Raw genomic sequence first — 26,633 nt, 5'->3', positions numbered from 1 at the left:
GCCGCGCCCGGCTCCAGCTGCTCAGCGCGCCAGCGGGCCCGGGCCCGGTTCGGAGCGGGGCTCGGAGCGGGCAGCAGCGGCCCGGTTCGGAGTGGGGCCCGGGACCGGCTCTGAGCCCGGATGCTCCCCGCTCCGGAGCTTGCAGCGGATAAGGGAGCAAGGTGCCCTGCCTAGCAGCCCCCAGCCCGTCCCGGTGCAGCCCCCAGCCCGTCCCGGTGCAGCCCCCAGCCCGATCCCCTGCAGCCCCCAGCCCGATCCCCTGCAGCCCCCAGCCCGTCCCGGTGCAGCCCCCAGCCCGTCCCGGTGCAGCCCCCAGCCCGTCCCGCTGCTGATCCCCTGAAGCCCCCAGCCCGTCCCGGAGCAGCCCCCAGCCTGATTCCCTGCAGCCCCCAGCCTGTCCCGGTGCAGCCCCCAGCCCGATCCCCTGCAGCCCCCAGCCCGTCCCGGTGCAGCCCCCAGCCCGATCCTCTGTAGCCCCCAGCCCGATCCCCTGCAGCCCCCAGCCTGTCCCGGTGCAGCCCCCAGCCCATCTGGGAGCTGATTCAATCCCCCTGTATCGCCTCCCCCAGCTGCAATCACCTTCCCCCGCCCCCCAGTCCCATTAGGAGCTGATTTACCCTGCGCCCCTTCTTTCCCTCTGCCCCAACTGCAGCCGTCCCCCACCCCGCCGCCCCGGCTGCTGGTGTCTTCCTCCCTCGGCTCCTTCAGTATCTCCAGCTCCGAACTTGCCCCGCTCAGCGGAGCCCAAGGCGCTTGCAGGATGTGGGGGTGATTATGGGGGTGATTATCCCATTTTTCTAGCGTGCTGTGTGTGGGGTGCACTGTTCGGGGGAGGGGGGCCCTTTCCCGGCATTGACTTCTGCAAGGGCAGGGTTGTGTAAATCCAAACGCTGCCCCCCCCAACCCCCCCCCCAGTTAAGATTGGCGTTAGATCCTTGGAGAGAGGGGCTAGTTTTGGTTTCTTTTAAGCAGTCGTAACCCCCGGTGGTTGGTCCCTTCTTCTGCCCCCAAAATACTGTCTTCATACCGGGTGCACGTGTGTCTGGGAATAGAGATAAGTGTGTGTTTGTCGCATGGATACTTACGTGTATTTTGTAGCTCTGTAATGGTGCTGTGTCTGCAGTATAGATAAGTGTGTGTGTCTGGTGCAGATAAGTGTGTATCTGGGCTGCACGAGTCTTGTGTGGGCAGGGGTGTGACTGTGTCTGTAAGAATCGTAGACTATCGGGGTTGGAAGGGACCTCAGGAGGTCACCTAGTCCAACCCCCTGCTCAAGGCAGGACCAACCCCAGCTAAATCATCCCAGCCAGGGCTTTGTCAAGCTGTAGTATCGACAAATGAGTGTCTGTAGTGTAGACGGGTGTGTGTGTGTGTTTTCTAATCTGCGTGTCTGTAGAGTAGACAGGTGTGGGCGTGAGCCTACACTGTAAATGTGTGTGTGTGTTTCTACCCTGCGTGTGTCTATAGTACGCACAGGTGTGTGCCTGTAATACAGGTCATTGGGTGCGTGTGTCGTCTGGTGTTGTCTCGTGCGTGTGTCCGTGAAAAGCAAGCAAACATTAGCGTTTGTGCGTGCGTCTCTGTGTGTGTGCCTGTCATGCATACAACGCCTGCGTGCCTTGCAGGCGGGTCGTGCGGCAGCATGTGTGTCTCGTGGCACTTGTGTAGGGTGCATCTGTCATGTCTGTGTGGCAGACACCTGTCTAGTGTGGACAGGTGTGTTTAATGTCTCTGATGCACCATTAGAGGGGAGCAGCTGTTCTGCTGAGTAGCTGCACAAAGCACAAATATCCCAGCAGGAGGGAAGAATGAAATGGAAGGAAGTGCGCCTCTGATCCTGGGACCTATTCTTTTTTGGGGGGGGGCCATGGGGGGAGGAGCTGAATAGATTATTTTCCATCTCCCTCCTGCCCCCCATCAGCTTGTGTTGGGAGGCAGGGGGAAGTCACAATCCTGCTTTTTCCTACACCGGCCTAAATCCCGAGGACCTCCATTGACTTTAGCAAAGCTACTCAGGATTTACACTGGGGTGAGATCAGAATTTGGCCCTTAATGTAAAACAAGTCCCAAATTGGGGGGGGGGAGGGAGGGTGTGTGTGTAATCCAGTTATTCTGGGAGTGGGGGGGATCCAGTTATTCGGGATAGAAATATTTCCATATAAGCCTTCTATTTCACAGGCCTCTCTTTCCTTCCACCCTTTCCTCTTCTTTCCCCGCCTGCGGAAGCAGCTGGAGTAGAATTCCTCGGGGTCTAGGCTAGTTTAACATTCCTCAGACGGGAGGCTCTGCCCAAACTTGCAGAAACCGCTTTGGTGTGTGTGTTAAATTCTGTCTCCTGGCTGTGAGCGTATGCTGCAGAATTGCTGCCCCGTGCGTGGGGCGTTGTGTAATTTCTGGAGTGGATGTGGTGCCGCGCGATGATGCATAGGATGATAGCACATGCAACATGCTAGCCCCATGTCCTCGTCTGAGCTCTGTGTGTGGGGGGGGGGGGGGCAGGGAATCTGTCAACCGGATTGCAGGATCATGGCCATGGTGGGCATTGTGTCTTTTGTTGTGTGTGGGGTTTGAGGCGCAGGAGGTGTGTGGCGTGTGTTGGTGATCCATGTGCGTTGGTCAGAGTGTGGCTTCGGTAGGTGAGTGGTGTGGGCTGCATGTGGTTTTTGGTGTGTTGTGCGGCTGTGCTGTGTGGGGGTTTTGGTGGCAGGCGTATGTTGGGTGGGTGAATTATGTGTCAGCAGAGTATGGCATGGGGGTGGTTTTTTTGTGGCTTTTGGTGATGGATGTGTGTTGTGTGGGCATACCGTGTGTGGTTTATAGTGAGTGTTGTATGTTGCGTGGGTGGTTTGTGTGTGGTTTTCGATGAGGTGAATGTACTGTGTGGGTGTTCGTTTGTGTGGTTTTTGATGAGAGTATGTGTTGTGTGGGTGTGTATTGTGTGGTGTGTTTTGTGGGATTTGGAGTGAGGATGGTATATTTTGTGTGTGTCTATTGTGTATTTTCCAGCAAGGGGGTTGTATTGTGTAGGTATAAAGTGTGTATTTTCGGTGAGGTGATGGGTGTTATGTGTTTTTCAAAGAAGAGTGCGTATTGTGTGTGTTGTGTGTGTTTTTCTGGGGAGGGGTGTCTATTGTTTGGTTGTGCTGTGTGTGTTTTTCTGGGGGTGTGTGTGTGAATTGTGTGCTGTGTAGCTTTCAGAGCGTGGGCTGGGATGCTCTTTTTTGCCAGGTTGCACTACCCGTGGTTTCTCATCAACCCCTTGTCCATCCCCCTTCGGTCCTAGGGTGTTGCCGACCGGTGCGGACGGACAGAGGGTGGCCGACCTTACCTCGACCGGCGCCGGGGTGCGCAGCAGACGCCTGGCCCGTTGGTTGTGACGGCCGCCATGGCGAGGGCAGGCTGAGGAGACGGGTGGTGACCAGGCCGGATCTGCTGGTTTTGTAAAAAAATTCCTTTTGATTTTGTTCGTTAAATCGAAAAATAAACTGAACTCCGCGCTCGGTGCTTTCTCCGCCGCCATGAACGGACTGTCGGTGAGTGAGCTGTGCTGTCTCTTCTGCTGCCCGCCCTGCCCCAGCCGGATAGCGGCCAAACTGGCCTTCCTCCCCCCGGAGCCTACTTACGCCATGGTCCCCGAGCCGGAGCCCGTGGGCAGCACCAGCTCTCTGAGAGGAGGCACTGCGGGGCGATGGAAGCTGCATTTGACGGACCGGGCGGATTTCCAGTACGCCCAGCGGGAGCTGGACACCATTGAGGTGTTCCTAACCAAGAGTGGCCGGGGAAACCGGGTCGGCTGCATGTATATCCGGTGTGTGCCTGGCGCCAGGTGAGTGGCAAGCTGCGGACGGGTCTGGGAGCTGAACCCTCTTTGCAGAGCAGGGGGTAGGATTCCCGACTCAGTTGGGTCAAGGGTCTGATCCCATCCTGCAGGTCCTCTGTCCATGACACCTTGTAGGCAGCGTGCCATCCTGCGCCAATGCAGCTCCGACATGGTGCCACTTCCTGGCCTGCAGCGACCTGGTGCCAGATCGGGCACCTTCCCAAGCGAGATGCCCAGTCACAGAGATCTGGAGACGCCCGGGCAAATGCTCACTGAGGGTTGGCTGTCAAAACCTGTTTTGCTCATAACTAGAATTGGGGATGGAATCAAACAAAAAGATCAAAGGGGAGGGAGGTAGTAAAGTCACAGTGCTTGGGGCACGGAATCCTGGGTACCGTTCCCAGCCCTGCCGCTGACCCGGACTCCTGGGTTCCGTTCCCGGCTCTGCTGCTGACCCGGGTTCCGTTCTCAGCCTTGCTACTGACCTTGAGCAAGTTGCTTCCCCTGCTCTGTGACTCAGTTTCCCCCATCTGTAGAATGAGGGGAATGGCGCTATACTGGGGGGTGGGTTCTGCCGCTTAATTAGCTGATAGTTGTGAAGTGCTGTGAGATCCGCCAAGGGATGCTGCTGGTGCAGGGCAGAGGGTTATTGAATAACAATGGCGAGGCTGAATGCAGGCGAATGGGTGAGGTGTGCTGTGCTGGGAGTGTCCAGGCTGCCTGTGGGGCCCCTGCCCCTTTGCTGGAGACATTCACAGCTCGTATGGGGGCCCTGGGAACTGATCCCAGGCTCCGAAGGATGGGTTGCCAGGTGAGGCCTTGTTGCCCACCTCTGATTGGCCACGATTCCCTCACCTGAGCATAGGGCCTGGGCTCCAGCTTGCTGGCACCTTGGTTCAGGTGGCAGAGCTGGGGGCAGTGAGGGGTGGGGTGAGTGGTACCTTTATTTATGGACTGTGGACCAGCGCTGGCTCCTTTCTCTGTCCCTGCCCGCAACCGATCTTCAGCCCCACTCCCCTGCCCCACTTAGTGGGCTGGGCTCATTAGTCTCGTTAGCTGAGTCTGGGGTTTCTAGGCCCTGACTCGCACCTGGAACCCCAGCCGCTCTCCTGAGCTAGGAGTGCCGGTGGAATCACATCCCCTCCCCCGAGACCTCTGTGCCCCTCACACCCCTCCCCCAGGTCTCTGTGTCCCACATGCCATGATTTGTGAGACCCCCCACTTGCTCAGGCATCTGCCCTGGTGTGTCTTCCTCCCCGTTCTCACCCTGCTGCCAGAGGGCATCGGTCCATGAGCTGCTCAGGTTTCAAGGTTCCTCCCAAGAGTGTGTGTCCCCAATCCAGCAGCCACGTCTCCCTCCCTTCCGTGCTGCCCCACTCCTTCCCGCTGCCTTTGGTGTGTGCGGATTGGGCCTTGATAAAGCAAAGCAGGGTCCCTCGCAGGTGCTGCGCTGGGATCATAGCTGTGGCAGGACGGGCATCGAGAAGACCCTCTCTGCTACCAGCGGGGAGCATATAAGGAGGCCAATGAGCCCCACAGAATGTCAGTTTCAATTAACCCCTTCCCTTCCCTCTCCAGGCCCACCCTCACCCCACGGACACTACATAGCCTTTCCCTAGCCATGGCGAAGGGCTGAGGCTGCCTTCTCCTCAGGGCAGGCATCTGTTCGGTACCTCTCCATCCACTGGATATGCTGGGGTGGGTCTCAGCCCAGGGGCTGGTTGGTGTTCACGACGGAAGAGCCACGATTGGATCCCCTGGCCAACTGTGCAGCAGTTCGGCCAAGGACTGACCAGGCTGTGATCCCAGTGCTAGCCCTTGCAAGTCAGTCCGGGCCCCTGGCTGGGGTGGGCTGTGGATGTACTGTGCAGAGGGGCCGTTGCTCTCCAGCACCGCTGACCACATAGTCCACGGGTGCTTCCCAACCTGTTCTGTCTCGGGGTCCCGCTGCCACTAAGCCAGGATTCCCCTTCCACGTAGCAATGCAGGGCGGGCAGGGGTATTGTGACCCTCAAGATGAGAACTCACGACTCAGGGCAACTGGTGGTTTCCATCTCCAGGTGCCCAGCCTGAGACGGCTGGGGAGTGCTGGGCACCCAGGCCCCCACCTGGCGTCATTGAGCTCCGCGGCTGCTCACCACCTCTGAAAAGGACACCCATGGGCTGATGTCCTGGCCCTGCGGAAGCCAGTGGGAGTTTTGCCATCGACTTCAGTTGAGCCGGGATATAGATTCATAGAGTTAAAGCCAGAAGGGACCATTAGAACATCTTGTCTGATCTCATGTGTATCACAGGCTAGAGAATTGCACCCAGTTACCCGTGTATTGAGCCAAATCACTCGTGTTTGGCTAAAGCAGTGGTTTTCAACCTGGGATCCATGGGCCCCTGGGGATCCACAGACTATGGGGGTCTGCACCTCCATTCGAAATATTTTAGGGGCTCGCAACTGAAAAAAAGTTGAAAACCCCTGGGCTAAAGCATCTTGCAGAATTCTAGATTTGGGTCTAGGGTCTAGATTTGAAGACATCCAGAGGTGAGACTCCCTCCTCCTGATAGCTTGTTCCGGTGGTTGATGACTAGGCTTGCCTAGGTGTCTGAAGTTGTGATAATAGAAGCCAACAGAGTCAGGGGCTGCTTTGGCAAATTTGGGTCTAAAATGTTAGAGATTTTATTTCTAAATAGGAAAAAAACCAAAACAACAAAGACAGAAGAGATTTAAAGTCACAAATGTGATATATTTATTTCCTACTTCACCCCTTCTGTTTGATCTGCGATCATAGATTCAAGGCCAGTTGGGACCACTGTGGATTATCTACTCTGACCTCCTGCGTAACACAGGCCAGGGAACTGCCCCAAAATAATTCCTAGAGCAGGTCTTGTAGAAAAACATCCAATCTTGGTTTGAAAACTCAGTGATGGAAAATCCACCATGACTCTTGGTAAATTGTTCCAATTGTTAATTACGCTCACCGTTAAAAATGTATGCCTTATTTCCAGTCTGAGTTTGTCTAGCTTCAACTTCCAGCCATTGGATCAGGTTGGACCTTTCTCTGTAGATTGAAGAGCCCATTATTAAGTATTTGTTCCTTGTGAATAACATCTTAACACGTAGAGACCTAGATCTTTGCTGTCAACCCGCCTTGCAGGGCAGAATAATCCCGAGATGGATGGAGGGCGTCTCAAATACTTAACTTACCTTCTACATGCCCGGGCTAGCAACTATTCGTCATGGGCAAGTGAAATATCACTAGTTCCCCATCTGCCCCCCATGATTCTGTGCTATTTAGGTTCTTATTCCTTGCCCATCACTTGCCTTTCCGATCGTCATGGAGAGCGTTTATTATGTGTATTACACCGTGGCACCTAGAGGCACGGTTGTGCCGGGTGCTGTTGATTTTGTGCCAGGGCAGGTACATTTTGCTAGGCTGCTTGGGGCTGATATTGTGCCACTCTTATCCAAGGCTCCATGCTCCCCCCTGTAGGCTGGGGTGGGACTTGTCTGGCCCACTCCTAAACCTCCAAAAAGTGGTGGCGGCTCCCAACACCCGGCAGTGACAGCTGGGGAAGGGCAGACCAGGGAGCAGCACCGAGGCCTCCTCACGTTGTGTGTGCCCTGCCCTAGAGTCTGCTGTTCATCCTGCCTGCGGTTAGGGCTTGCAGGGGCACGGCTGAGTTTGGGAACTGGCAGCTGCTGCGTAAGCTCTCTGCACGGCCGGGGGCTTCGCAGCTGCCTTTGGAATTCCTGGGTCACTGCCTTTGTTCCTGACAGCTGACATGTGGCGTGATGCCTGTTGCTTGGGCCACCGTGGGCATTGGGTCTCTCAAACTGGGTCGCTCTTTGGATCGGAGACCTCCAGAGGTCAGTGACTCAGCAGGGGGCACTCCCCTCCTTGGAGGCAGTGCTGCCTGATGCTGCGTGGGTGGAAGTGGGTCTTTCTGTCCATGTTAGACCTGGCTCCTGGCTAAGGTAGCGACCTTCTTCTGAAGCGAATCCTCCCTGCAGGGTATTCCACACTTCCTGTCCTCAGCGATTACATAAGCGTGCCAGTGCAGGGTTAAACAGCTGCTGTGTTCCCACTCCAGAGGTGGGTGCCTCTTAGTGGTGAGTGAAAAGGTCCCTTATCGGTGTACAGTTCCTGCTTGTCATGAAACTTAATGAAAGGGCGTTTGCGAAGGGCTTTGACAGCGTTAACTGCATGAGACCATGTCTGTGCCAGTGTAGCATTGTCGTGCAGATGTTTCCTGTAGCAATGGAAGTTAACCCACCTCTCCGAGCGGCAGTAGCTAGGTTGATGGAAAAATTATTCTTCTTCAAGTAGTGTCCCTGTGGCTGCTCCGCTTAAGGTGCCCCTTGAGCCCTTGGTCGGAGAATTTTCCGCTAGCAGTGTCCGTTTGGGCCGCGCATGCTCCTTATACCTCCTTATGCCAGACACCGAGGCCATATAGGGACGAGCGGGCAAACCGCCCTCAGTTCCTTCTCTAGCGCCTTGGCCTGAGATGGAGCCCTGGTGTCCTCTTGGGTCTCTCCTCGGCCCCAAGGGTGTTCTCCGAAGTCCTGGCGGTAGTGGCTGCTGACCCCCGACAAGAGGCAATCCTGGATTATCTGCTGGATTTGAAGAAATTAGAGTTATCAGTTAACCCAGTTAAGGTCCACTTGTCTGCAATATCAGCCTTTCATCCGAATATAGAGGGATTTTCCATATTGGCTCATCCTGTATCTAGGTTTTTTATGGGTTTGGGGAATCTCTACCCCGAAACTGGAGACCCGACCCCAACCTGGGACCTCAATCTGGTACTCAGTTACTTTATGAAACATTTGAATTTACGGCAACCCGTTCTCTACTCCATTTATCTATGAAGACAGCCTTTTTAGGAGCCATCACAACGCCGGTAGAGTTGGGGAGATTTGCACCTTGATGGCGGAACTCCCCTTTACAAGAATAAGGTTTCTTTACACCCACGCCCTAAATTCTTACCTAAGGTTCTCTCGGAGTTCCACCTCAACCAATCTATTCATCTGCCATTGGTTTTCCCAGAGCCATAGACCTATGTAGGGGTTCTGTTTTCATACCCTGGATGTTTGAAGAGCATGGCCTTCTACTTGGATGGGACCAAGTGATTTCAAAGGTCACCCAGGCTGTTCATCTCCTCCATGGATATAGCCAAGGGATCTACGATTGCTGCTCAGAGACTGTCGAGGTGGATAGCTGGATGTATTGTCACTTGTTATGAGACCGCAAGCGTTCATCTTCCTCAAGGGGTGACAGCACATTCTGCCAAGTCACAAGAAACATCCACGGCATTGCTTAAGAACATCTGATGTCTGAGATGTGTAGGGCTACCGTGTGGGCTTCAGTACCTACATTTTCAGAGCACTGCGCCGTGATCCAGGCCATCCGATCTGATGTGGCTCAGGGTACAGGAGTACTATTTTCAATTCTGGACTCAGTTCTGAAGCTCCCTCCTGCCTGTGGGGAAATTGCTCAGAAGTCCCCTGAAGTGGAGCACCCACAGGGACACTACTTGAAGAAGAGATGACTCACCTTGTGCAGTGACTACAGTTCTTTGAGATGCGGGTCCCTATGGTGCTCCCCTGCTCGTTCTGCTTCGCCTCTGCTTCAGACGGTTCTCTGCAGAGATGTTTGGGTGGAGAAGGCACGGAGGACGGTTTGCCGACACACCCCTATATAGCCTCGGGGTCCGGCACGACGAGGCTAAGGGGCATGCGCCGGCTGAACGGGCATTGCTATTGGAAAATCTCCAATCAAGGGCGCGAGACGCACACGCACATCTGAAGCGGAGCACCCCTATGGACACACATCCTGAGGAACTGCCGTTACAGCTCACGGAGAGGAACTTCTTCTTCAGTTGCCCTAGGCTCATCTGTGCTGGGGGTTAGGTTGACTTAACTACTGCACTCAGGGGTCTGAACTTTTTACACACACAACCCCCCCCCTTCAAGTGACATGGCCAGGTCAGTCTAAATTGTAAGTGTACATAGCAGGGCCAGCAGAGAATGCTGGATGATACTATAAGGGTTTTCTCAGCCGGAGTTTGGAAAGCCCATTGCACAAGTCAGGTATATAGGGTATCCAATAACGTCTACACCCCACTTCCAACCATCATGCGACCTGTTTATACCACGTGTCACAGGAGAAGCTACAGTAGAACCTCAGCATTCCCAACACCTCGGGAATGGAGGTTGTTCGTAACTCTGAAGTGTTCGTAACTGAACCAAATGTTACGATTGTTCTTTCAGAAGTTTACAGCTGAACATTGACTCAGTACAGCGTTGAAACTTTACCCTGCAGAAGAAAAACGCTGCTTCCCTTTATTGTTTTAGTAGTTTACATTTAACACAGTACTGTCCTGTAGTTGCCCTTTTTTCTTTCTTTTTTTGGTCTCGGCTGCTGCCTGATTGCGTCCTTCCGGTTCCAAATGAGGTGCGTGGCTGACCTGTCTGTTTGTAACTCTGAGGTTCTACTGTATGCTAGAAATGGATTTAGACATTTTAAGGGGACTTATCCCTCCACCTGTAAATCCCGGCCCCTGAGGCCCTGCTCAGCACACAGAAACTACAGTGATTTTAGCTAAAGTAGATTCTGAATCTGGTAACAAACCAAATTAAGCTTTTCCCAGGAGGAGGCCCTCACGAACACGATTTAAGTGTGTCCGCACCAGAGGGCTGTTTGATCTAAATTTATTTAGAAACCGATTGACTTAAATCAGCCCAGTTTCTGTGTGTCTAGACTAAAAGCCCTTTGCTACCATGACCAAGATTTTTAAAAACAGCTCAGCTTCCAATTTAGGCGTTAGGACCTGACTTTAAATGCTGTTTCCCATCCTCCCCCGTTCCCCTCTGAATCCTGGTCCTTGTGTCTAACTACAGCGCAGCTCAGAATGGGCCAGTCACACCCTCCCCCCACACCCACATCCCCTCACGCCCCAAAATAACCTCACATAGTTTGTCTGTGCTTAAGCATCTTGTGGCTTTCACGTGCACTATCTTAGGCCCTTCTGAAGCGAGAAGTGAGAGCTATATTTTCACGTAGTATAAAACACCTGCTGAAGCAACATTGCCTAGTGGGTAGAGCACTATATTGGGTCTCAGGAGACTCGGGTGTTTCTGGCTCTGCCACTGACCTGTGGATGACCTTGGGCAAGTCCCTTCCCCTCCCACCATCTGTCTGCCTCCTCTGTTTAGGCTGCAAGTTTTTGGCACAGGGGCTGTCTCTTACTATGTGTCTGTCCCGTGCTTAGTATGATAGAGTCCTGATCTCACTTGGGGACCCCTAAGGGCTCCTGTAGTACAACTCATCAATAGTAACAGCAGTCAGACCTTAAACTTGAACTGGTGTAGGCCCAAGTTTACCCATCTTGGGCATCTGGCCAGCGTAAATTGGGTATAGCAGTGGAATAATTTTGGGGATGGCTGCTCCAGAGGAATGAATAAACTTTGGGGCAGGTTGGTTAATAATCCCTAGTTTGTACGCAGCACTTTCCATCAGGAGATGTCAAAGCACTTTACAAAGGAGGTCAGTGTCATTCGTCCCATTTTACAGATGGGTAAACTGAGGCACAGAGAGAGGAAAGTGACTTGCCCAAGGACTCCCGTCAGGCCTAGCGGCAAAGCTGGGAGTTGAACCCAGGGCTCGATCCAGAGTGCAGGTGAGGAGGGCAAAGGGCAGCGATAAGTGCAGTGTATTACGTGGCTGTCCCCGCACCGTGCATGTGGGGCGATGTGTATTTGCATTGGCCTGATTGGCCTGGTGGCCTGCAGTGTCTGCAGGGCCGGTGCGGCGAGCTGGAGCCTGCCTCTTGGCACCTGACGTTGGCTCTGGGAAAGTCAAGGTATCTCCCTGCCGCCCAGCGAAAGATGCTGCCCGCAGCTGTCGCTGAGAGGAGCAGACGGCATCGTGGCCGAGGCACCTGGAGCACAGCTGAATTCGGCTGGGCCGGCCTAAGTTGTGCGGCGGGGGGGACAGGGGGAGGAACCAACCCAGGTGGTAGGGCGTGAGGCCTGGACCAGGGCAGGGGGCATGGGTGAGAGAGCCTGGAATCCAAGGCTCACCCAGACAGACCATACCAAAGGTCACCGAGCCAGATTGTACCAAGGGTCAGCCAGATCACACCAAGGGTGCCCCAGCCAGACCATACCCAGCCGGATTGTACCAAGGGCCAGCCAGACCAGCCAGATCACACCAAGGGTGCCCCAGCCAGACCATACCCAGCCGGATTGTACCAAGGGCCAGCCAGACCAGCCAGATCACACCAAGGGGGCCCCAGCCAGACCATACCCAGCCGGATTGTACCAAGGGCCAGCCAGACCAGCCAGATCACACCAAGGGGGCCCCAGCCAGACCATACCCAGCCGGATTGTACCAAGGGTCCCCCCAGCTGGACTGTACCAAAGGTCAGCTGTACCATACCACGGGTCAGCCTATGTACCAATGGCCAGACAGCTCATACCGAGGGTCAGCCAGAGCAGCTGGCCCATACCAAGACAGCAGCTGGGGGAGCGGGATGGGGACAAGAATTGAAGAGCTGAGCAAAGCAGAAATGGGAGGTTTTCGTGTAGTCCATTTCTGACCGTTTGAAGCCGTGGCCGAGGTCTGGGGTTGGAGGCTGCACTGGGGGCCGCACTCCCAGCCAGGCCACCTGCTGCCCAGCCCCCTTCCCGTCCCATCCTCCGGCACGGTTGGCGCCGATGGGCGGTTCAGGCTCTCCGTGGCTGGCATGAGGTCACACTGCCGTCTGTCGGAGACACCAGCTCTGGCTGGGGGTCGTCCCGCCTTGCATCCAGGCCCACATGCCCCGGATTTTGGCATGTGTCTGCTGGGACCCCGGTGCCGTACGTCTGTCCTGTGGGGCTGTCCTCCTGCAGGCAGCGCTGGGACCTGGCGGCGGAGCAGGCCGGGCGAGGGGGACTGGGGTTGGCAAAGAGGAACTGACTGCCCATGAGTGGGATTTCTGCCTCCAAACGCGCCAGCCGAACCAGGAGTGCCATGAAGAGCTGATCTAAGCACAGACCTGCCCCCGCTGTTCTTTGCAGGCGCCTGGATTTAGCACATGATGAGGACAGGCTGGGATTGCAGGGGATTTCTTTGCCTCTAAGCTGACGAAGTGTGTTAGCACCTGGTCTGGCTGCAGATGCCGCCAGCCAAGCCTCTCTGCCTTGTCAATTTTGGCGGCCTCATGTACGCCGGCCCCGTCTGGCTGAAGGCGCGTGGGCCAGCTGCTCGGTCTCTGATCTTCTCTCTGGCGGCCGGGATCCAAGGAGCATGTGGCTCCCTGCCCCTCCCTTCCCCCTGGGCTGTGGACTGCTCAGAAGCTGGTTTTCCCTGGTGCGCTTTGAAGATCTGCTCTCCCCTCAGAGTAAGGCCGAGTCACATCCCCCGGCCTCGCTCTGAGCAGCATTCGCACTTCGATGCTCACAACACGCCGAAGAGGGAGGAGTGCCCCCCATCTTACGAAGGCCCCCACACCCGCCAGCACAGCATGCCCGAGCACGTAACTGAGATTAGCTCTGCCCCAGGGGAAAGAGAGACAAGATGGGCACAGTAATGCTTCTTACTGGACCAGCTTCGTTGGTGAGAGAGACAAGCTTTCCAGCCACACAGAGCTTTTCTTCAGGTCTGGGAAAGGTCCTCCCAGCAAAATGCAAGGTGGAACAGTTTGATTAGCATGAGTAGCAGCATATATTGTAAGTAAGGGGCCATTCAAGGCAGAGTTGTCCATTAACACCTCCGCAGTCATAGGACAAAAAGAGGGGGTCAGTGGGTTACAGATTGTTGTCACAGCCATAAAGCCAGTGTCTCTGTGCAGTTTGTGATTTTTAGTGTCTAGCGAAGTTAAGAATTTAAGCTCCCAGGCTCGTCTTTTGAAAGCGTTGTGCAGGTTTCCTTTGAGGACGAGGTGTAGAGTGATCGCTTTGTGAAAAGTGTCCACCCACAGGGTGATAGGGTGTGTTTGGCTTTTATCATTTCCCTGTGTAAGTTCATTCGAGAGCGCAGTGATTGTCTGGTTTCACCCACACAGCTGTTATTGTGGCATTTAGTGTGCTGGATGAGGCCCACCACGGGCTGTGATAGGCACATGGACGACCCATGGATCTGGAAAGGTGTGTTGGGGTGGGGGTGTTGATGGTTGTAGCGGGGGAGATGTGTCTGCAGGTTTTGAATCTGTTGTTCTGGCAGGGTCTGGGGCCGCTTAGCGCTGATGTGTCCTGGTCTGTGGAGAGTTTGCTTCTGATGAGCTCGGAGAGGTTGAGGGTTGAAGGCCAGAAATGGGGGTTCAGGAATGATTTCTTTCAGGATGGGCTCCCCATTGAGTATAGGTTGTAGTTGTTAGATGATACCCCGTATGGATTCCAGTGTGAGGAGGTGGGTGACAACTAGGGGTGTGCTGTGGGAGGGGGTTTTATTTCTGTCCTGAAGCAGGTTCTCTTGGGGTTTTGGGTGGCCCGTTCCATGATGCAATCTACTTCTCTGGTGGCGTGTCCTAGTTTGGTGAAGGCGGGTTTAAATGTGTTAAGGTGTGTATCCCGGACCTTCCCCTCGGAGCACATTCTGTGGTGCCTGAGTGCCGGGCTGTAGAGAACGGATTTCTTGGAGTCTTTGGGGTGGTTACTGAATCTGTGAAGGTAGGTGGGGAGATCCTGGGGTTTCTTGTATATGGTTGTCTTGTAGGGTTCCATTGTGGAAGCTGATCATAGTGTCCAGGAAGTTGACGCTAACATGGGAGTGTTCCAGTAAAAGCTGGTCCCTCCTCCCCCATCTTGTCTCGCTGGTCTCCTGGGACCCACGCGGCTACAGCTACGCTGCAAACAACCAGTGGGAAGAGTCACCCACTCCCCTCCCTCTAATGTGGTGTTTCTTAGTCCACACCATGGCGCCAGGCCGGGGTGAACTCAGAGGGGAGAGTGCCAGACTCATCACCACTGCCCGCAGGTCTTCAGAGCCCACACCAGGCATGCCCCAGAGGCCGGCCCGTGGGGCAGTAACAACGGATCCTGCTGCTGTTGCTTCTGCTGCCGGCAGGCGGCGGAGCGGGGAAGGGGGGCAGCGGCTGCTTGTGAGACGTCGCTGTTCACTTCAGTGGAAGGTCGTTGCTCTCTCTGGGCGCTTGGTGGGCCCAGCCCCCTGCCCTCACTGGGTCTGCGCCGTCTGAGGCGTGCGGCCTCCGGCCTCTTGCCCCTCCCAGTAGGAGCACACGGGCGGGGGGGCGTTAAAGGAATGTCAGTTAGACTGAGCTGGGGGGTGGTCAAGTTGGGGAGGGGGCTGGTGCTGGGGAGGGGTTGGGTTCCGTTCTGCTGGAGTTACCTTTCCATCTCCCGTCTCCTCCCATCCTGTTCTCCTCTGGAATGACATTGGCACCGGCCCTCCCCTGTACCTCCCCCTCCTTTGCCCCCCCCCAGGCTTCTCCGTGCCCCCTGATCTCCCCTGCATCCTCTTCCCCCCCAAATTCCCCTCCCCCATTCCCTCTCCTGTGGCTCCCCCAGCCCTTGGCTCCCCAGTCCTGTGCTGGGTCCCTGTGGGGGCAGGACAGTTGGCAGGAGGCTGCAGTGCCCAGCAATGGCCCAGGGCCTCCGGCCGCCCCTCCCTGTGCATTAACCCGCAGCTCTGCCCCGGCAGGTTCACGGTGCTCTTCTCCCATGGCAACGCTGTGGACCTGGGCCAGATGAGCAGCTTCTACATCGGCCTGGGCACCCGCATCAATTGCAACATCTTCTCCTACGACTACTCGGGCTACGGCGTGAGCACGGGGAAGCCCTCGGAGAAGAATCTCTACGCCGACATCGATGCGGCCTGGCAGGCCCTGAGAACGAGGTGAGCTCTGCCTGGGGCCGGCTAGCCTCCCCAATGGCCTCACAGGCCCAAGGCTGCTTGGGAGGGGGAGTAAAGGGAAGTGGATACAGGAAGATCTGGCCTTCCCGGAGTCCTGCTCAGGCAGTCAGTGCCTGGGGACCCCAGGCCTGGCATAGAGGGGCTACAGGCTGCGATTGAGGGGCATCACAGAGCTGTGGATAGAAAGGACCCCCACAGCTGAGATAGCAGGGGGCTGCAGGTCAGGACTGGAGGGCATCGGCAGAGTTGGGGGGGATCCCAGGGCTGGCATAGCCTGGGAGCTGTGGGTCAGGTTTGAGGGGCATGAGCGGAGCTCAGGGCCAGAAGAGCGTGGGAGGGGGAGGGCTGCAAGTTAAGGTTGAGAGAGGCACCATGGCCCAGTGGATAGGCCTTTGGAGACCTGAGTCCCATTCTGTGACTTTGGGCATGTCGCCACTCCGTGCCTCAGTTTCCCCATATGTAGAACAGGGAGAATGATACTGACCTGCCTCATAGGAGATGTGATGAGGGGTTTTGCTTATTGTGTGTCAAGTTGTTTGAGAGCCTTAGATGGAAGGTCACGTGCTAGAGCAGGGCCAAGGGTTATTTATGATCTGGACGACGGTCACCTGGTGGGACAGATTGCTCCTTTGGGGCAGCTGTAGGGTGAGATTTCTGGGGCTTCCAGCTGCGTGCACAGTATCGGAGGGCAGCTTTCCCTGCGGTCGCAGAGCCCCTCTGCAGGGAGCCAGGGAGCACAGACGTGGCACAGAAATAATGGGGGCGATAGGAGGGAACCCACCACACCTTTGTGAACCTGGAAGAAGGTTCAGGTTTCAAAGCCTGAGAGTTGGGCTAAAAGTGGGGGAGTATTTTGGGGCAGATGGGCAGATTTCTCAGCTATCTACAGAGGAGAGACAGCCTTGTGGCTTAAACCTCAGAGAGCTAGGACTCCTGGGTTCTCTTTCTGTCTCTGCCACCGACTCAATGGATCATGTCACTTCCACCTTTCAGTGCCTCAGTTTCCCCCTCTGTTCAACGGGGAGGACCCAGGCTTGGGTGGATAGATGTGCATAGGGAGCCATGTTCCAGGTGAAGGGAGGCGCCCAGGGACTCCTGACTCCCAACTCTGGAGTGCTCCACTGGGATGAACCGTCCGGTGTTGCTGGGAGATCTCATGTTTCTATGGAGTCCCACCAGGCTCCATCCTCTCGCCCTGCGACATGAAGCTGTTGGGGGATCTGGCAAGGCAATGCTGGCTGCAGCACGCGGCCGCCACCCGGCTCTGTCGCTCCACCAACAAGGAGCCCTGTCCCCCAGTTCTCTCGTCAGCCTAGATCCACAGCAGCGTGAAAGGCAAGTGGCTGAGGCTGAGGCCAGACAATACAGGGTGAGGAGAGCTCTCCTAATCCCAGCATCCCCCGACCCAGGCCACGGGGGGGGAGCACTGGTAGCACGTGTGTGACTCTCCCTCTCCGGGCCCAAGCCACAGATACTGCAAGGAGAGCCGGGGAGATATTTCCACTGAAACTTTTTCCAGCGAAAGAGGCAGATTCAGATTGACCAAAACGTTTTGCGAATTCACTGTAATTTCTGCAAATTGTTTGCAGCAAAAAGCTCAGAATCAAAACGTCAAAATCAGTGGCGCCCTGAGGAGGCCCAGCTGGCTCAGAACACAGCAATTTGGCTCAGCATTTTAGATGCCTGGGAACCCGTCACCCACAGTGAGATGCAGGCAGCCCAGCTCGAGGTCACCGCAGAGAGTGCCATGGGGGCGGGGAGGGCCAGGAAAGCCCCGTGGCCTGCACTGTGGGAAACAGGAAACCTCACCGGGCGAGACAGCCACTCAGAAGGGGCTTGCAGGGGAGGCCGCTGGTGGGGTGGGGGCAGGGCTGAGCTAATGCACGGGATGGCGCGGGCGGGCAGGCTCCGGGGGAACCGTAGGGACGGAGCCTTCCCCTTGGGGTGGCCAGTGTGACCATGGTCCAGGGCTGGGTGCTGCCAGCATGCAGGGGGCTGGTGGGTCCCAGCTCAGCTCCCAGGGGACAGGGCCAGTGGAGATGGTTGCTTTCACTGGCCACCACCTCAGCAGCCTCAGCGATGAGGCCAAGGGCTGCCTGGGCCCCAGAGGCTGAACCCCTCCTTTTTGGGCAGGTGGTGGTTAGGGACGGGGGACAGGTGGCAGAAGGAAGCATCCTGGAGAACCAACCATGATGCATGAGCCCCGCTGACTCGGCGCGAAGTGACGGGCCCGGATGCTTTCTCCTGCCAAGCGTCGATCGGCGCCAAGGGGGCCTTTGTGGATTGGATGCCGGGGGCTGGCGGGTGTGTGGCTGGGAGTCTCAGAGGCTGCCCTGGAAGTGCCCAGCAAGGGGCTGTGGGGAGGTTTGTGCCCTTTTTGATACGGTAGGAAGAGGGTCTGGAAGGTTTGGTTTGTTCCACCTAGTTTTGTGTCTGGCGGGGGCGGCAGGTCTGGTTTAGCTGGAGGACTCCTTGGGTGGCTCTGGGATGTGCAGCAGGAGCTTTGAACTGGACGACCGGATCACTGAATCTTCTTTCCAGGGAGTGTTTCTCCTACAGGAAATAAGACAGTAAGGGAAGTGGTGTGAACAGCCTGAGTAGAAATCCCTTGACCAGGACTCCCCTGGGGGGCATGGTCTGCCCGTGTCTAACCCTGTCGACTCTGCTGTTGCTCAGTGTCTAACCGGGGCCAGGACGCCTGAGTTCCCAATGTGACAAACCACACCAGGAAACAAATAAAGCTTCAGGCCTTTTCTGCATGTCATTAGAGGGCACCACATTCCCCTCCCCCCACGCAGGTTCCCTTTATTACTAGTTGTATTAGAGCCAAGCTAAACCTGGGCCCATTGTCCCAGGTACTGCGCAGACACAGAGTGAGACAGTCCCAGTCCCAGAGCACAGCCTAGCTAGACAACAGAGACAAAGGGCAGGCAGGGAAACTGAGGCACGGGGTAGGGACTTGCCCAAGGCCATTCAGTGGCAGCACTAGGAACAGAACCCAGCTCTTCTGAGTCCCACTCTGCTGCGCTACCCACTCGGCCACACTCCCGCTACTGAGCAGGGAGGCGGGTTCCTCCTGTGGTCTTCGGAGGAGGCCACCTGTCCCTCCTCTGGCTGCCTAGTGCCTGTTCGGAGAGCAGCCTGCACTGCGCCCATGGTGTCAGAGCCGCCGGCCCTGTCATCCGGGCAGTCACAGGCAGGGGCCGGCGTCTCTGCAGAGGGGGAAGCAGGAGGGAGAGGCCGGAGGTCGCGATTTATGTGGTGGTGCTAGACAGTCCCAGCCCACCCAGCTGCTTTGCTCTGGGGTGACTCATCGCCCGGTGCCGTGGGGAGCCTTCCGGTTTGGGTGAAGACAGGACGTGGGCTGGGCTCTATTAAAAGAGAGAAGCCACAGGGTGGGGCTGAGCACTCAGCAAAAGAGTCCGCCTTCCCTCTCCAGGTTCAAGCTGAGCCCGAGGCAGAAATGACTAGTCTAGACAAGGCTCCCAGCCCTGAGTGGGGGGCTCATTGGCCAGTCCCTCGGTACCAGTATCCCTCTCCAGAGCAGGTGTATGCCTTCACTGGCACCGAGAAAACCGACTGGCAATTCAGTTGTATTTCACCCAGAGGGAAGGATCCAAACCGGGGGAAAGACCAAGCCCCCCCGGGGCTGACTGGGCCTTAGTAATTCAACCGGAGAGGTGTGTCCTTCCAGAGCTGGGGATGTCGGGGGAGGTAGTTTGCCCGGTTGTTGCCCAGGCTGTGGGTAAACAGAAGCCTCTATCCCCACGACTGCCAACGCGGCACGCGGCATCTTCCCCCAGCACCGAACGCCCTGGGGAAATGTACGCTGGAGCCGCTGACGTTGCTAATTGCACAGCGTCTGCCTGGGTCCTGCGCGCGGCCCTGCCTCCGCCCTCGGCGCTGTGCAGAAGTAGGTCACAGCCAGGCGGATAAGCGATCCTCGCCCTACAGGGCTCGTGATCCAGAGAATCCCTGCGGCCTGGAGCAGGCCAGGGGGATGGCGTGTAGCTGCGGCCGTCTGCTGGGGAGGCTGTGCTGGGCAGTTCCGGCTGCAGGGCCGGCCCCCCCCCCCCGCCCGGGTCTGCTCGATGCCTTACTTAAATTGATCCTGGGTGGGTGACAATGAGACATGGAGCCCCCCAGACCCGACGGCTCCTCCCAGCCGTCAGTGGCCCCTGCACCCCACAGTCCCTCTGCTGGCTCCTGGCTGGGCCGCCCTCCTGCCCAGGGCCCTCCCTGCCTTGCTTCTGCCTCTGCTTCTGCTCCCAGCACTTCCCTCCACCACCCCCCCTGCCCTCAGCAGCTCCCCGGGCTCGGGCCCCCCGCTGGAGCAGCCGTCCCCTCTTCTGCCTCCCCCAGGTTTCCCTGCCCTACATGAGCCCCACAGGCCTGCACGGGACTCAGTCATGTTCCCTGTGGGGAACGAATCAGGACCCAGGGCAGCCCAGCCCCGAGGATCTTAGCGTGCCGAGGACCGGGGGGGCACCTCCGGCTGGTCTGATTGAATCTGGGCTGGGGGGGAGTCAGCCACCTGTGGAAGGGGCGAGGCCCGAAACCCAGAGGGGATCAGCCAGTCACCATGGCAACCTCTGTGGTGCGTGTAGGTTGGCCCGGGGATGGGTGTTTGTTTCAGCTGATAGCGTTGGGGGGAGAGGCTAGAAGAAGGGGGGCCCTGCCCTTCGTGCACTGAGCTCCGTGGCAGCGGCCAGGAGGAGTAGGATCAGGCCCGAGGGCGGGGGGCCCCACTTCATCCCCCTCCCCCCGCCAGGAGGCAAATCAGTGCCACAAGCCTGAGTCGGTGTTTTCGCTGCTGTGCAGGGTTCAGCTGCGGCTCTCGGGGGGAGCCCAGAGCCCCCCTGCAACGGCTCCTTGGGAAGGATGGGAACAGGCTGCTGCGTGGCTGGGACTCAGGAGTCCGGGGTGCATGGGCCAGCTCTGCCTGTGTGAGCGTGGGTGGGTCACTCGGTCTCTGTGGTTGGGGGTGGTTAACCTGCCTTTTGCCCAGGTGGCCTGTAGGGAGACAGCCGGCTTGGGCTGCCCTTTGCATTGCCCTGTACTGGGGTCCCCGATGGGCTGGGGGGAATCCCACCACCTAGTGTCCTCTGCCCAGGGACCCTCACTCTCAGAGAGTCATAGGAGCCAGGCCTGTCGGACCTTCTAGCCCATCTCCTGGCCTGGGCGGGACAGTTCCTTGTTCGCCATCAACCTGTTGTGTTGGGATCTCCCTTTGGGGCTGCAGGGAGATGTCTCCCCCAGCTGGACAGCACCTGGGAATTAACCCCCCAGATTCCCTTCCTGCCCAGGTACGGGATCAGCCCGGAGAACATCATCCTGTACGGGCAGAGCATCGGCACGGTGCCCACCGTGGACCTGGCCTCCCGCTACGAGTGTGCCGCCGTGGTGCTGCACTCGCCCCTCACCTCGGGCATGAGGGTCGCCTTCCCCGACACTAAGAAGACGTACTGCTTTGACGCCTTCCCCAAGTGAGTGTTCCCCCCACACTGACCCCTGCCCCCAGCTGGGGAGATTGCTCAGCTCAGGCTGCCAGGGGACGATGGCCCAGTGTCCACATGGGCTCCAACTGCAACTCGCCCTTGCAGGGGTGGGGGGCAGCACGAGAGATTGTGGGTAAAAGGTGAGCCTTGGGGCTGTTTTCTGTGCGGATGCCTTGGAAGGACACCTGATTATCCCCTGGGGAGGCGCCCGTCTCCGCCGGGGTGCATGGATGTCAGATGGCAGGATGCAGACAAACTGTTAAAGTGCCTGGGTCTGAAAATTGGGGCCCCTCTGGAAATCCAGCCACCCCTGTAAGGGGACGGGGAGGCACCGGTTTAATCCCACCCTCCCCCATTCTTGTGCTGCCGCCTCGCCTGCTGGGCCCCAAAGCCAGCCTGGGGACCGAAGGCAGATTCTCCTCCAGAAGTGGCCACGCATCCCCCAAAACAGCGAGATTACAGGGTGCCTGCATGGTGCTGCTTTGTACCCACAGCACCCCGCTTGCATTGGAACCTCAGCCTGGGGCCTTCGAAGTGCCTTGCAGACATTTGTTGCCCAAATGGGCATGGGAGGCTTTTCCTGTTTGCGCAGCATCAGCAGAATGGGTTGTTAAGTTCCCGTCGGCGCCCCTGTGTAATCACAGTGACAGCCGTGGCTCTGATTTGCCCCGCAGACCTCTACGTCTACACTGCAGTAAAACACCCGGAGCTGGCCTTGGTCCGCTGATTTGGGTTGTGGGTCTATAAAATTGCAGAATAGATGTTTGGGCTGGAGTCTGAGCTCTGAGACCCCTTCAGCCTGAGCCGGAATATTTCCTGCAATTTGATGGCCCTGCGAGCCCAAGTCAGCTGACCCGGGCCAGCCACAGGTGTTCTATAGCCGTGTACACATGCTGTCAGTTACAGGCAACATCGATCACAGAATCATAGAAATGTCTGGCTGGAAGGGACCCGGGGAGGTTGTCTAGTCCAGCCCCCAGCGCTGAGCCAGGACTAAGTAAATCTAGACAGGTTTTTGTCCAGCCTGTTCTTAAAACCCTCCAGGAACAGGGATGTACCGAAAGGAAAATCCCCAGGGAACTGTGCCAAGAGATATGGTGGCTCCTCCATCACTTGGAATCTCTGACTGGCAATCAGTCGGCTCTTTGTAAAGGACGCGCTCAGGCTCCCTGAGTTCTGAGCTCATTGCAAGAAGCACTGGGGGAAATCCTCTGGCCCATGCGTGCAGGAGGTCGGAGCAGATGACCACACCGGTCTCTTCTGGCCTTGAAATCTAGGAGTTGACAGGGCTGGCTGGAAGAAGCCCCCTGTTTTTACTTGTGGTCGGAGCACGGCAGAGCCAGAGTCCCTGGGTTCTGTCCTCGCTGCAGAAGAGGTGCGTTCTGAACTCAGGTTAGCGAACCAGGTGAAAACCGTAGTGAGGGCTTTGGACTGGGCTGAGCAGATGCAGATGGAGCCTGGACTGGATCCTGAGCTGCCAACCTGAGCTGCCATGTGCTATTTCAACCCGAGTTCAGAACACGCCTCTTTGGGTCTGAGGGCCAATCCATGTGGAGCCCCTGCCCCCGAGCTTGTGGCACCCCTAGCAAGCCCATTATTGTGGGCAAACACTGGTCTATGGGGTGTTAGACAAAGGAAACACAGCCCCTGTCGTGAGGGGTTTGCAGTCTAGCTAGGGGTTGGGGGGTGGTTTGCTGCAAGTCCTTACCATAATTCCTCAGGCCCTCCACCCCCAACAGATTGTGCACAGGGCTGTGAGCTAGTTGGTTGCTTCCCCTCCTCCACCCCAGAGGTGGCTGCATTTCAGTGGTGGGGCCTGGGCTGCAGCATGTTCTGGGGCGCCCCTCGTGGCTGGAGGTGCTCGATGCAGGGCAGCGTTTGCTCAGGGGTTGTTTGCTTCTCTCCTCCCTGCAGCATCGAGAAGGTGTCCAAGATCACTTCGCCCGTCCTCATCATCCATGGCACCGAAGATGAGGTCATCGACTTCTCTCACGGCCTGGCGCTGTACGAGCGCTGCCCCAAGGCCGTGGAGCCCCTGTGGGTGGAGGGGGCAGGCCACAATGACATTGAACTGTACAGCCAGTACCTCGAGCGCCTGCGGAAGTTCATCTCCCAGGAGCTGACCAGCCAACGCAACTGAGCCCCAGCTGCCACCCCTGACTCTGACCCAGAGGCAGGATCAGGCCGTGCTGCCCCCTGGAGGTGTAACAACTTGGGCAGCCTCAGCTCCAGCCCACACTGAGGTTGGCGAGCTGGCGGGACGTGGCCAGTCCTCAAGTCATTGGTGTTTCCAGGCACGGTGCTCCCGGCTCGGCCCACCCTCCGCCTCCCCGCCAGACACTACAGACGGGACATGCGGGGTGGCTCCCATTTCAGCCTGGGCAGCCTCAGCCCATGCGGTGGGGAAAAGACCGGCTCCAGCTTCCCGACTCCTGCTCCAAGTGCTGAGGCCACTTTCGATCCGTCTCTGGAGCTTGCTGTGGGTTCTGTCCCCCCATCCCCACTGCAGACAGCCCTCTTAGTTCCTTTCCCATCATGCAGCTGTTCTGCCATGAGCAATGAGATGTTTTGGAGTCCTGGCCTGGCCGCAGATTTGGGGGGGTTAATTATCCCTGAAGAGCCCCATGCCTTTTCCTATCTGGGATCTGATCACTGCATGAGACACCCCCCACCCCTCCTTCTGCCTTACCCAGATCAGTAGTATCAGAATGGAGGAGCAGGGCTCTCTGGCCCTGAGCAAAGCTTCCCTTGGATCGAACACCAGTGAGGACCAGGAGGGCAGGGATGGAGGGGACCGAGTGACGTTTGAGCTCCCTGCTGGGAAGGAACGGCCCCGACGTGCAACCCCTGCTCTCTGAAAGGGGTTGGGCAAGCGTGGTTAGGAGACATGCGCTGTCCCCGATCTTCGGCATCCGTCCTGTTTTCTCTTTCCGCAAGACTCCCCTGTATTTGGGGCACCCCCTTTCTTTACTCCAGATATCTAGAGACAGATCCCTCGAGTCACGCTGGAAGGAGGGAATCGAAGAATAAAGATTTAAGATGTAAAATTTTACAACACTTCTCACCAGGTGCCCATCTGGGGCTTTTTTACACCTGTGGGCGTCCCAGATCGGGTGGTTCTAGAGTCCAGCACAAGGGACAATTTATGACACTTTACACAGTGTGATGTGTCGCGCCAGCAGCCTGATTTCCCCCTTCCGCCCAAGTAGCACACAGCTGCAGGCCCGTGAGCCCAGCATGAGTTCACCAGCAAGGGCAGCCACCCTGTGCCCCTTCCCCCCCTCCCCACTATCATGCCCCCCCGTCCAAGGTGGATGGAAGCCACTGGGGAACCCTTCTCTTTGCCAGCTCCATTCTGGGATGTGCTGCTAGGGCAAGGGGGCACAGGATATTTATGCCACTTCCATTGCCCTCTGGGTTCTGGGGACTGAACCTGCCCCTGGGCTAAGTCAGAGCAGCCCCGGGCTGCTTGAAATCTCTGGCTTTCTGTGCTCCTATTTCTGGCTCCCCTCCCCATAATATCTGAGCCCCTCATGATTGCTAATGTATTTATCTTAACCCCCCTGGGAGGCAGGGCAGGGCTCATATCCCCATTTCACAGAGGGGAAACTGAGGCACCAAGTGACTGGGTCAGGCTGATTTTAGTGGGAGTTAGGCAAAGGTCCCCCAGTGAGTGTGTAGCCAAGCAGGGAAATGAATCAGCCACTGGACCAGCTGTCCTCTCCCCAGAAGGGTGGGCCAGTGCAGAATCTCTGATGCCGTGTGCTCTGTGCTGGGCCTGTGCTAGGGAATTCATCTCCAGGGCCTTGCAATATAACGGCTCCTCTGTGACCCCAGAGCAGCATATGGGGACCCCCGGAGGCTGGGCGGGGAGAGGGCAGACTAGCCCGAAGGGTGTAAATTACCCCAGTTTAGAATGCGTCACCCTGACCTAGTCTCCCCCTTCGCCCCATTTATTAGGGTCCACAACAGAATCTCTGCCCCGGGTGAGTTCCTGACGTGCTGGGTGGAAGGTTTGGAGCCTCTCCAGAGCTCTGGCTGTGCTGGCATTTTCCCCCCATTGCTGGGCACGAGGCTGGTGCAAAGCCACCAGCGTTACGGGCAGCTGGGGCCCCTCGCCACATTCCTGCAGGTGAGCAACAGCACACGAGGAGCCAAGACAGACCAGGCCTCAGCCCCCCTGACCCCCCTCCCGATTCTGACCTGCATGTGCATCCCCTTCCCCGCAGGGCTGAGTTTTAACCCCAAATGCCACAAGGCCTGGGCAGAAAACGTGTGGGATAAACGTGGCTCTCGGGAGAACGAGTGGGAGCTAAGCCGGGAGGGCTGGTGTCCCTCAGTCCTGATCTGCACCCTGCTCTCCTACACCTGGGGTCTCCCCTGCCCCAGCTCTACCAGTCCCAACCCGCAGCCCCCTGCCATTGCAGTCCCGGGCTCCCCCTACCAGCTTTGCTGATGACCAGCAACCTTGACCTGGCTGCAGGGCGGGGGGCGAGTGGGTCAGTGCAACAGGAGGGGGAGCTTGTAAAGGGGACCCAGTGCAGAGGAGTGGGGCTGGGAGAGTCGGAGGAAGGGAAGGAGACAAGCCCCACTAGCAGCCGGCGAAAGCCTTGTGCCCCAGGTGCCCTGACGCCTGGCTCTGTCCGGTGGCTCTGAGTCCCGGCGGGGCTGGGGGTGGCGGGAGGGGTGGGGTCTTCCTCGGTCTGGGGCAGCGTGTGGGGAAGAGACGTGTGCAGGGGACACTGCTACTGGAGTGACAAGTCCACCGTGCACACGGGCATTCACCCCACCACAGGGTCACACCTGCCCCCCCCGTGTGCATACTCCCCATGCACCCTCCCCACGTGCACTCGTATACCTCCCCGTGGTCACACTCACCCATGTGCACGCTTACATTTGCACATCCACACACAGAAGTACACACCCACCTACACACTCCCACGTGCACTCCCAGCCATAAATATAAGAGCCCACATCCCCCCCACAGACGTACTCACACCCACATCCATGTACGCCCACGTCCAGGAGCACCCATGCACGCTCCTCCTGAGGGATGGGCTGGAAGCCCCAAGCCCTGAGACTGGTCAAAGCAACAGCAAATAGAGAGTGAGCAAGGCCTTTTCCAGCTGCCGCAGCCCCGATTGCTAGGCCAAGGGCTGCTGAGTTAACCCCATACCCCGGGGGGCGAAGGAACCTGATGTGTGGTGGTGGTGGGGGGGTTCTGAAATGGATCCACCCGGCTGTCTGGGACCACCCACGGCCCCCTTCCTGGCTGGCCCGCGTGGAGCCCCTGCCTGGCTGCAGCCCCCACTCCCAGGAGCAATTAGCGGCTGTGCCAGGGAAGCTGTGAACGAATTGTCTCTTCGAGTCGGGCTGTGGGTGAAACAGGGACAATCAGTGACTCCGCCCGGCCTGGCCCCTTTGCTTATGGCGGCTGTGCCAGCCAATGGGGGGGCTCACCGTGCCCAC

General features: G+C 57.5%; 1 protein-coding gene across 4 annotated transcripts; it reads left to right on the top strand.

The window, feature by feature from the left end:
* The first annotated feature begins 4 nt into the window (after window positions 1-4).
* Window positions 5-24,216, top strand: ABHD17A (abhydrolase domain containing 17A, depalmitoylase). Of its 4 annotated transcripts, none has more exons than XM_037885941.2 (5): window positions 5-161; window positions 3,284-3,826; window positions 15,454-15,648; window positions 20,973-21,152; window positions 23,079-24,216. In XM_037885941.2, the coding sequence occupies exons 2-5, from the start codon at window positions 3,519-3,521 to the stop codon at window positions 23,302-23,304; spliced, it is 909 nt and encodes a 302-aa protein (XP_037741869.1). In that variant the 5' UTR covers window positions 5-161; window positions 3,284-3,518; the 3' UTR covers window positions 23,305-24,216. The 4 variants fall into 4 exon arrangements, with proteins under 4 accessions (XP_037741869.1, XP_027686503.1, XP_037741870.1 ...); XM_027830702.3 differs by lacking the exon at window positions 5-161 and adding an exon at window positions 282-780; XM_007068560.4 differs by lacking the exon at window positions 5-161 and adding an exon at window positions 409-768.
* The last annotated feature ends 2,417 nt before the right edge of the window (window positions 24,217-26,633 follow it).

The sequence above is a fragment of the Chelonia mydas genome, chromosome 25, assembly GCF_015237465.2.
Source record: "Chelonia mydas isolate rCheMyd1 chromosome 25, rCheMyd1.pri.v2, whole genome shotgun sequence".
NCBI classification, from domain to species: Eukaryota; Metazoa; Chordata; order Testudines; family Cheloniidae; genus Chelonia; species Chelonia mydas.
Note: the sequence above shows the minus strand (reverse complement) of the source record. Positions and strands in the feature narration are given on the sequence as shown.

What these genes read in the sequence shown, in the direction of transcription:
- ABHD17A (XM_037885941.2), top strand. Translation starts at nt 3,519, where the DNA reads ATGAACGGACTGTCGGTGAGTGAGCTGTGCTGTCTCTTCTGCTGCCCG. An exon ending in CGGTGTGTGCCTGGCGCCAG is followed by an intron (nt 3,827 to 15,453) that starts GTGAGTGGCAAG and finishes CTGCCCCGGCAG; the next exon opens with GTTCACGGTGCTCTTCTCCC. An exon ending in TGCTTTGACGCCTTCCCCAA is followed by an intron (nt 21,153 to 23,078) that starts GTGAGTGTTCCC and finishes TCCTCCCTGCAG; the next exon opens with CATCGAGAAGGTGTCCAAGA.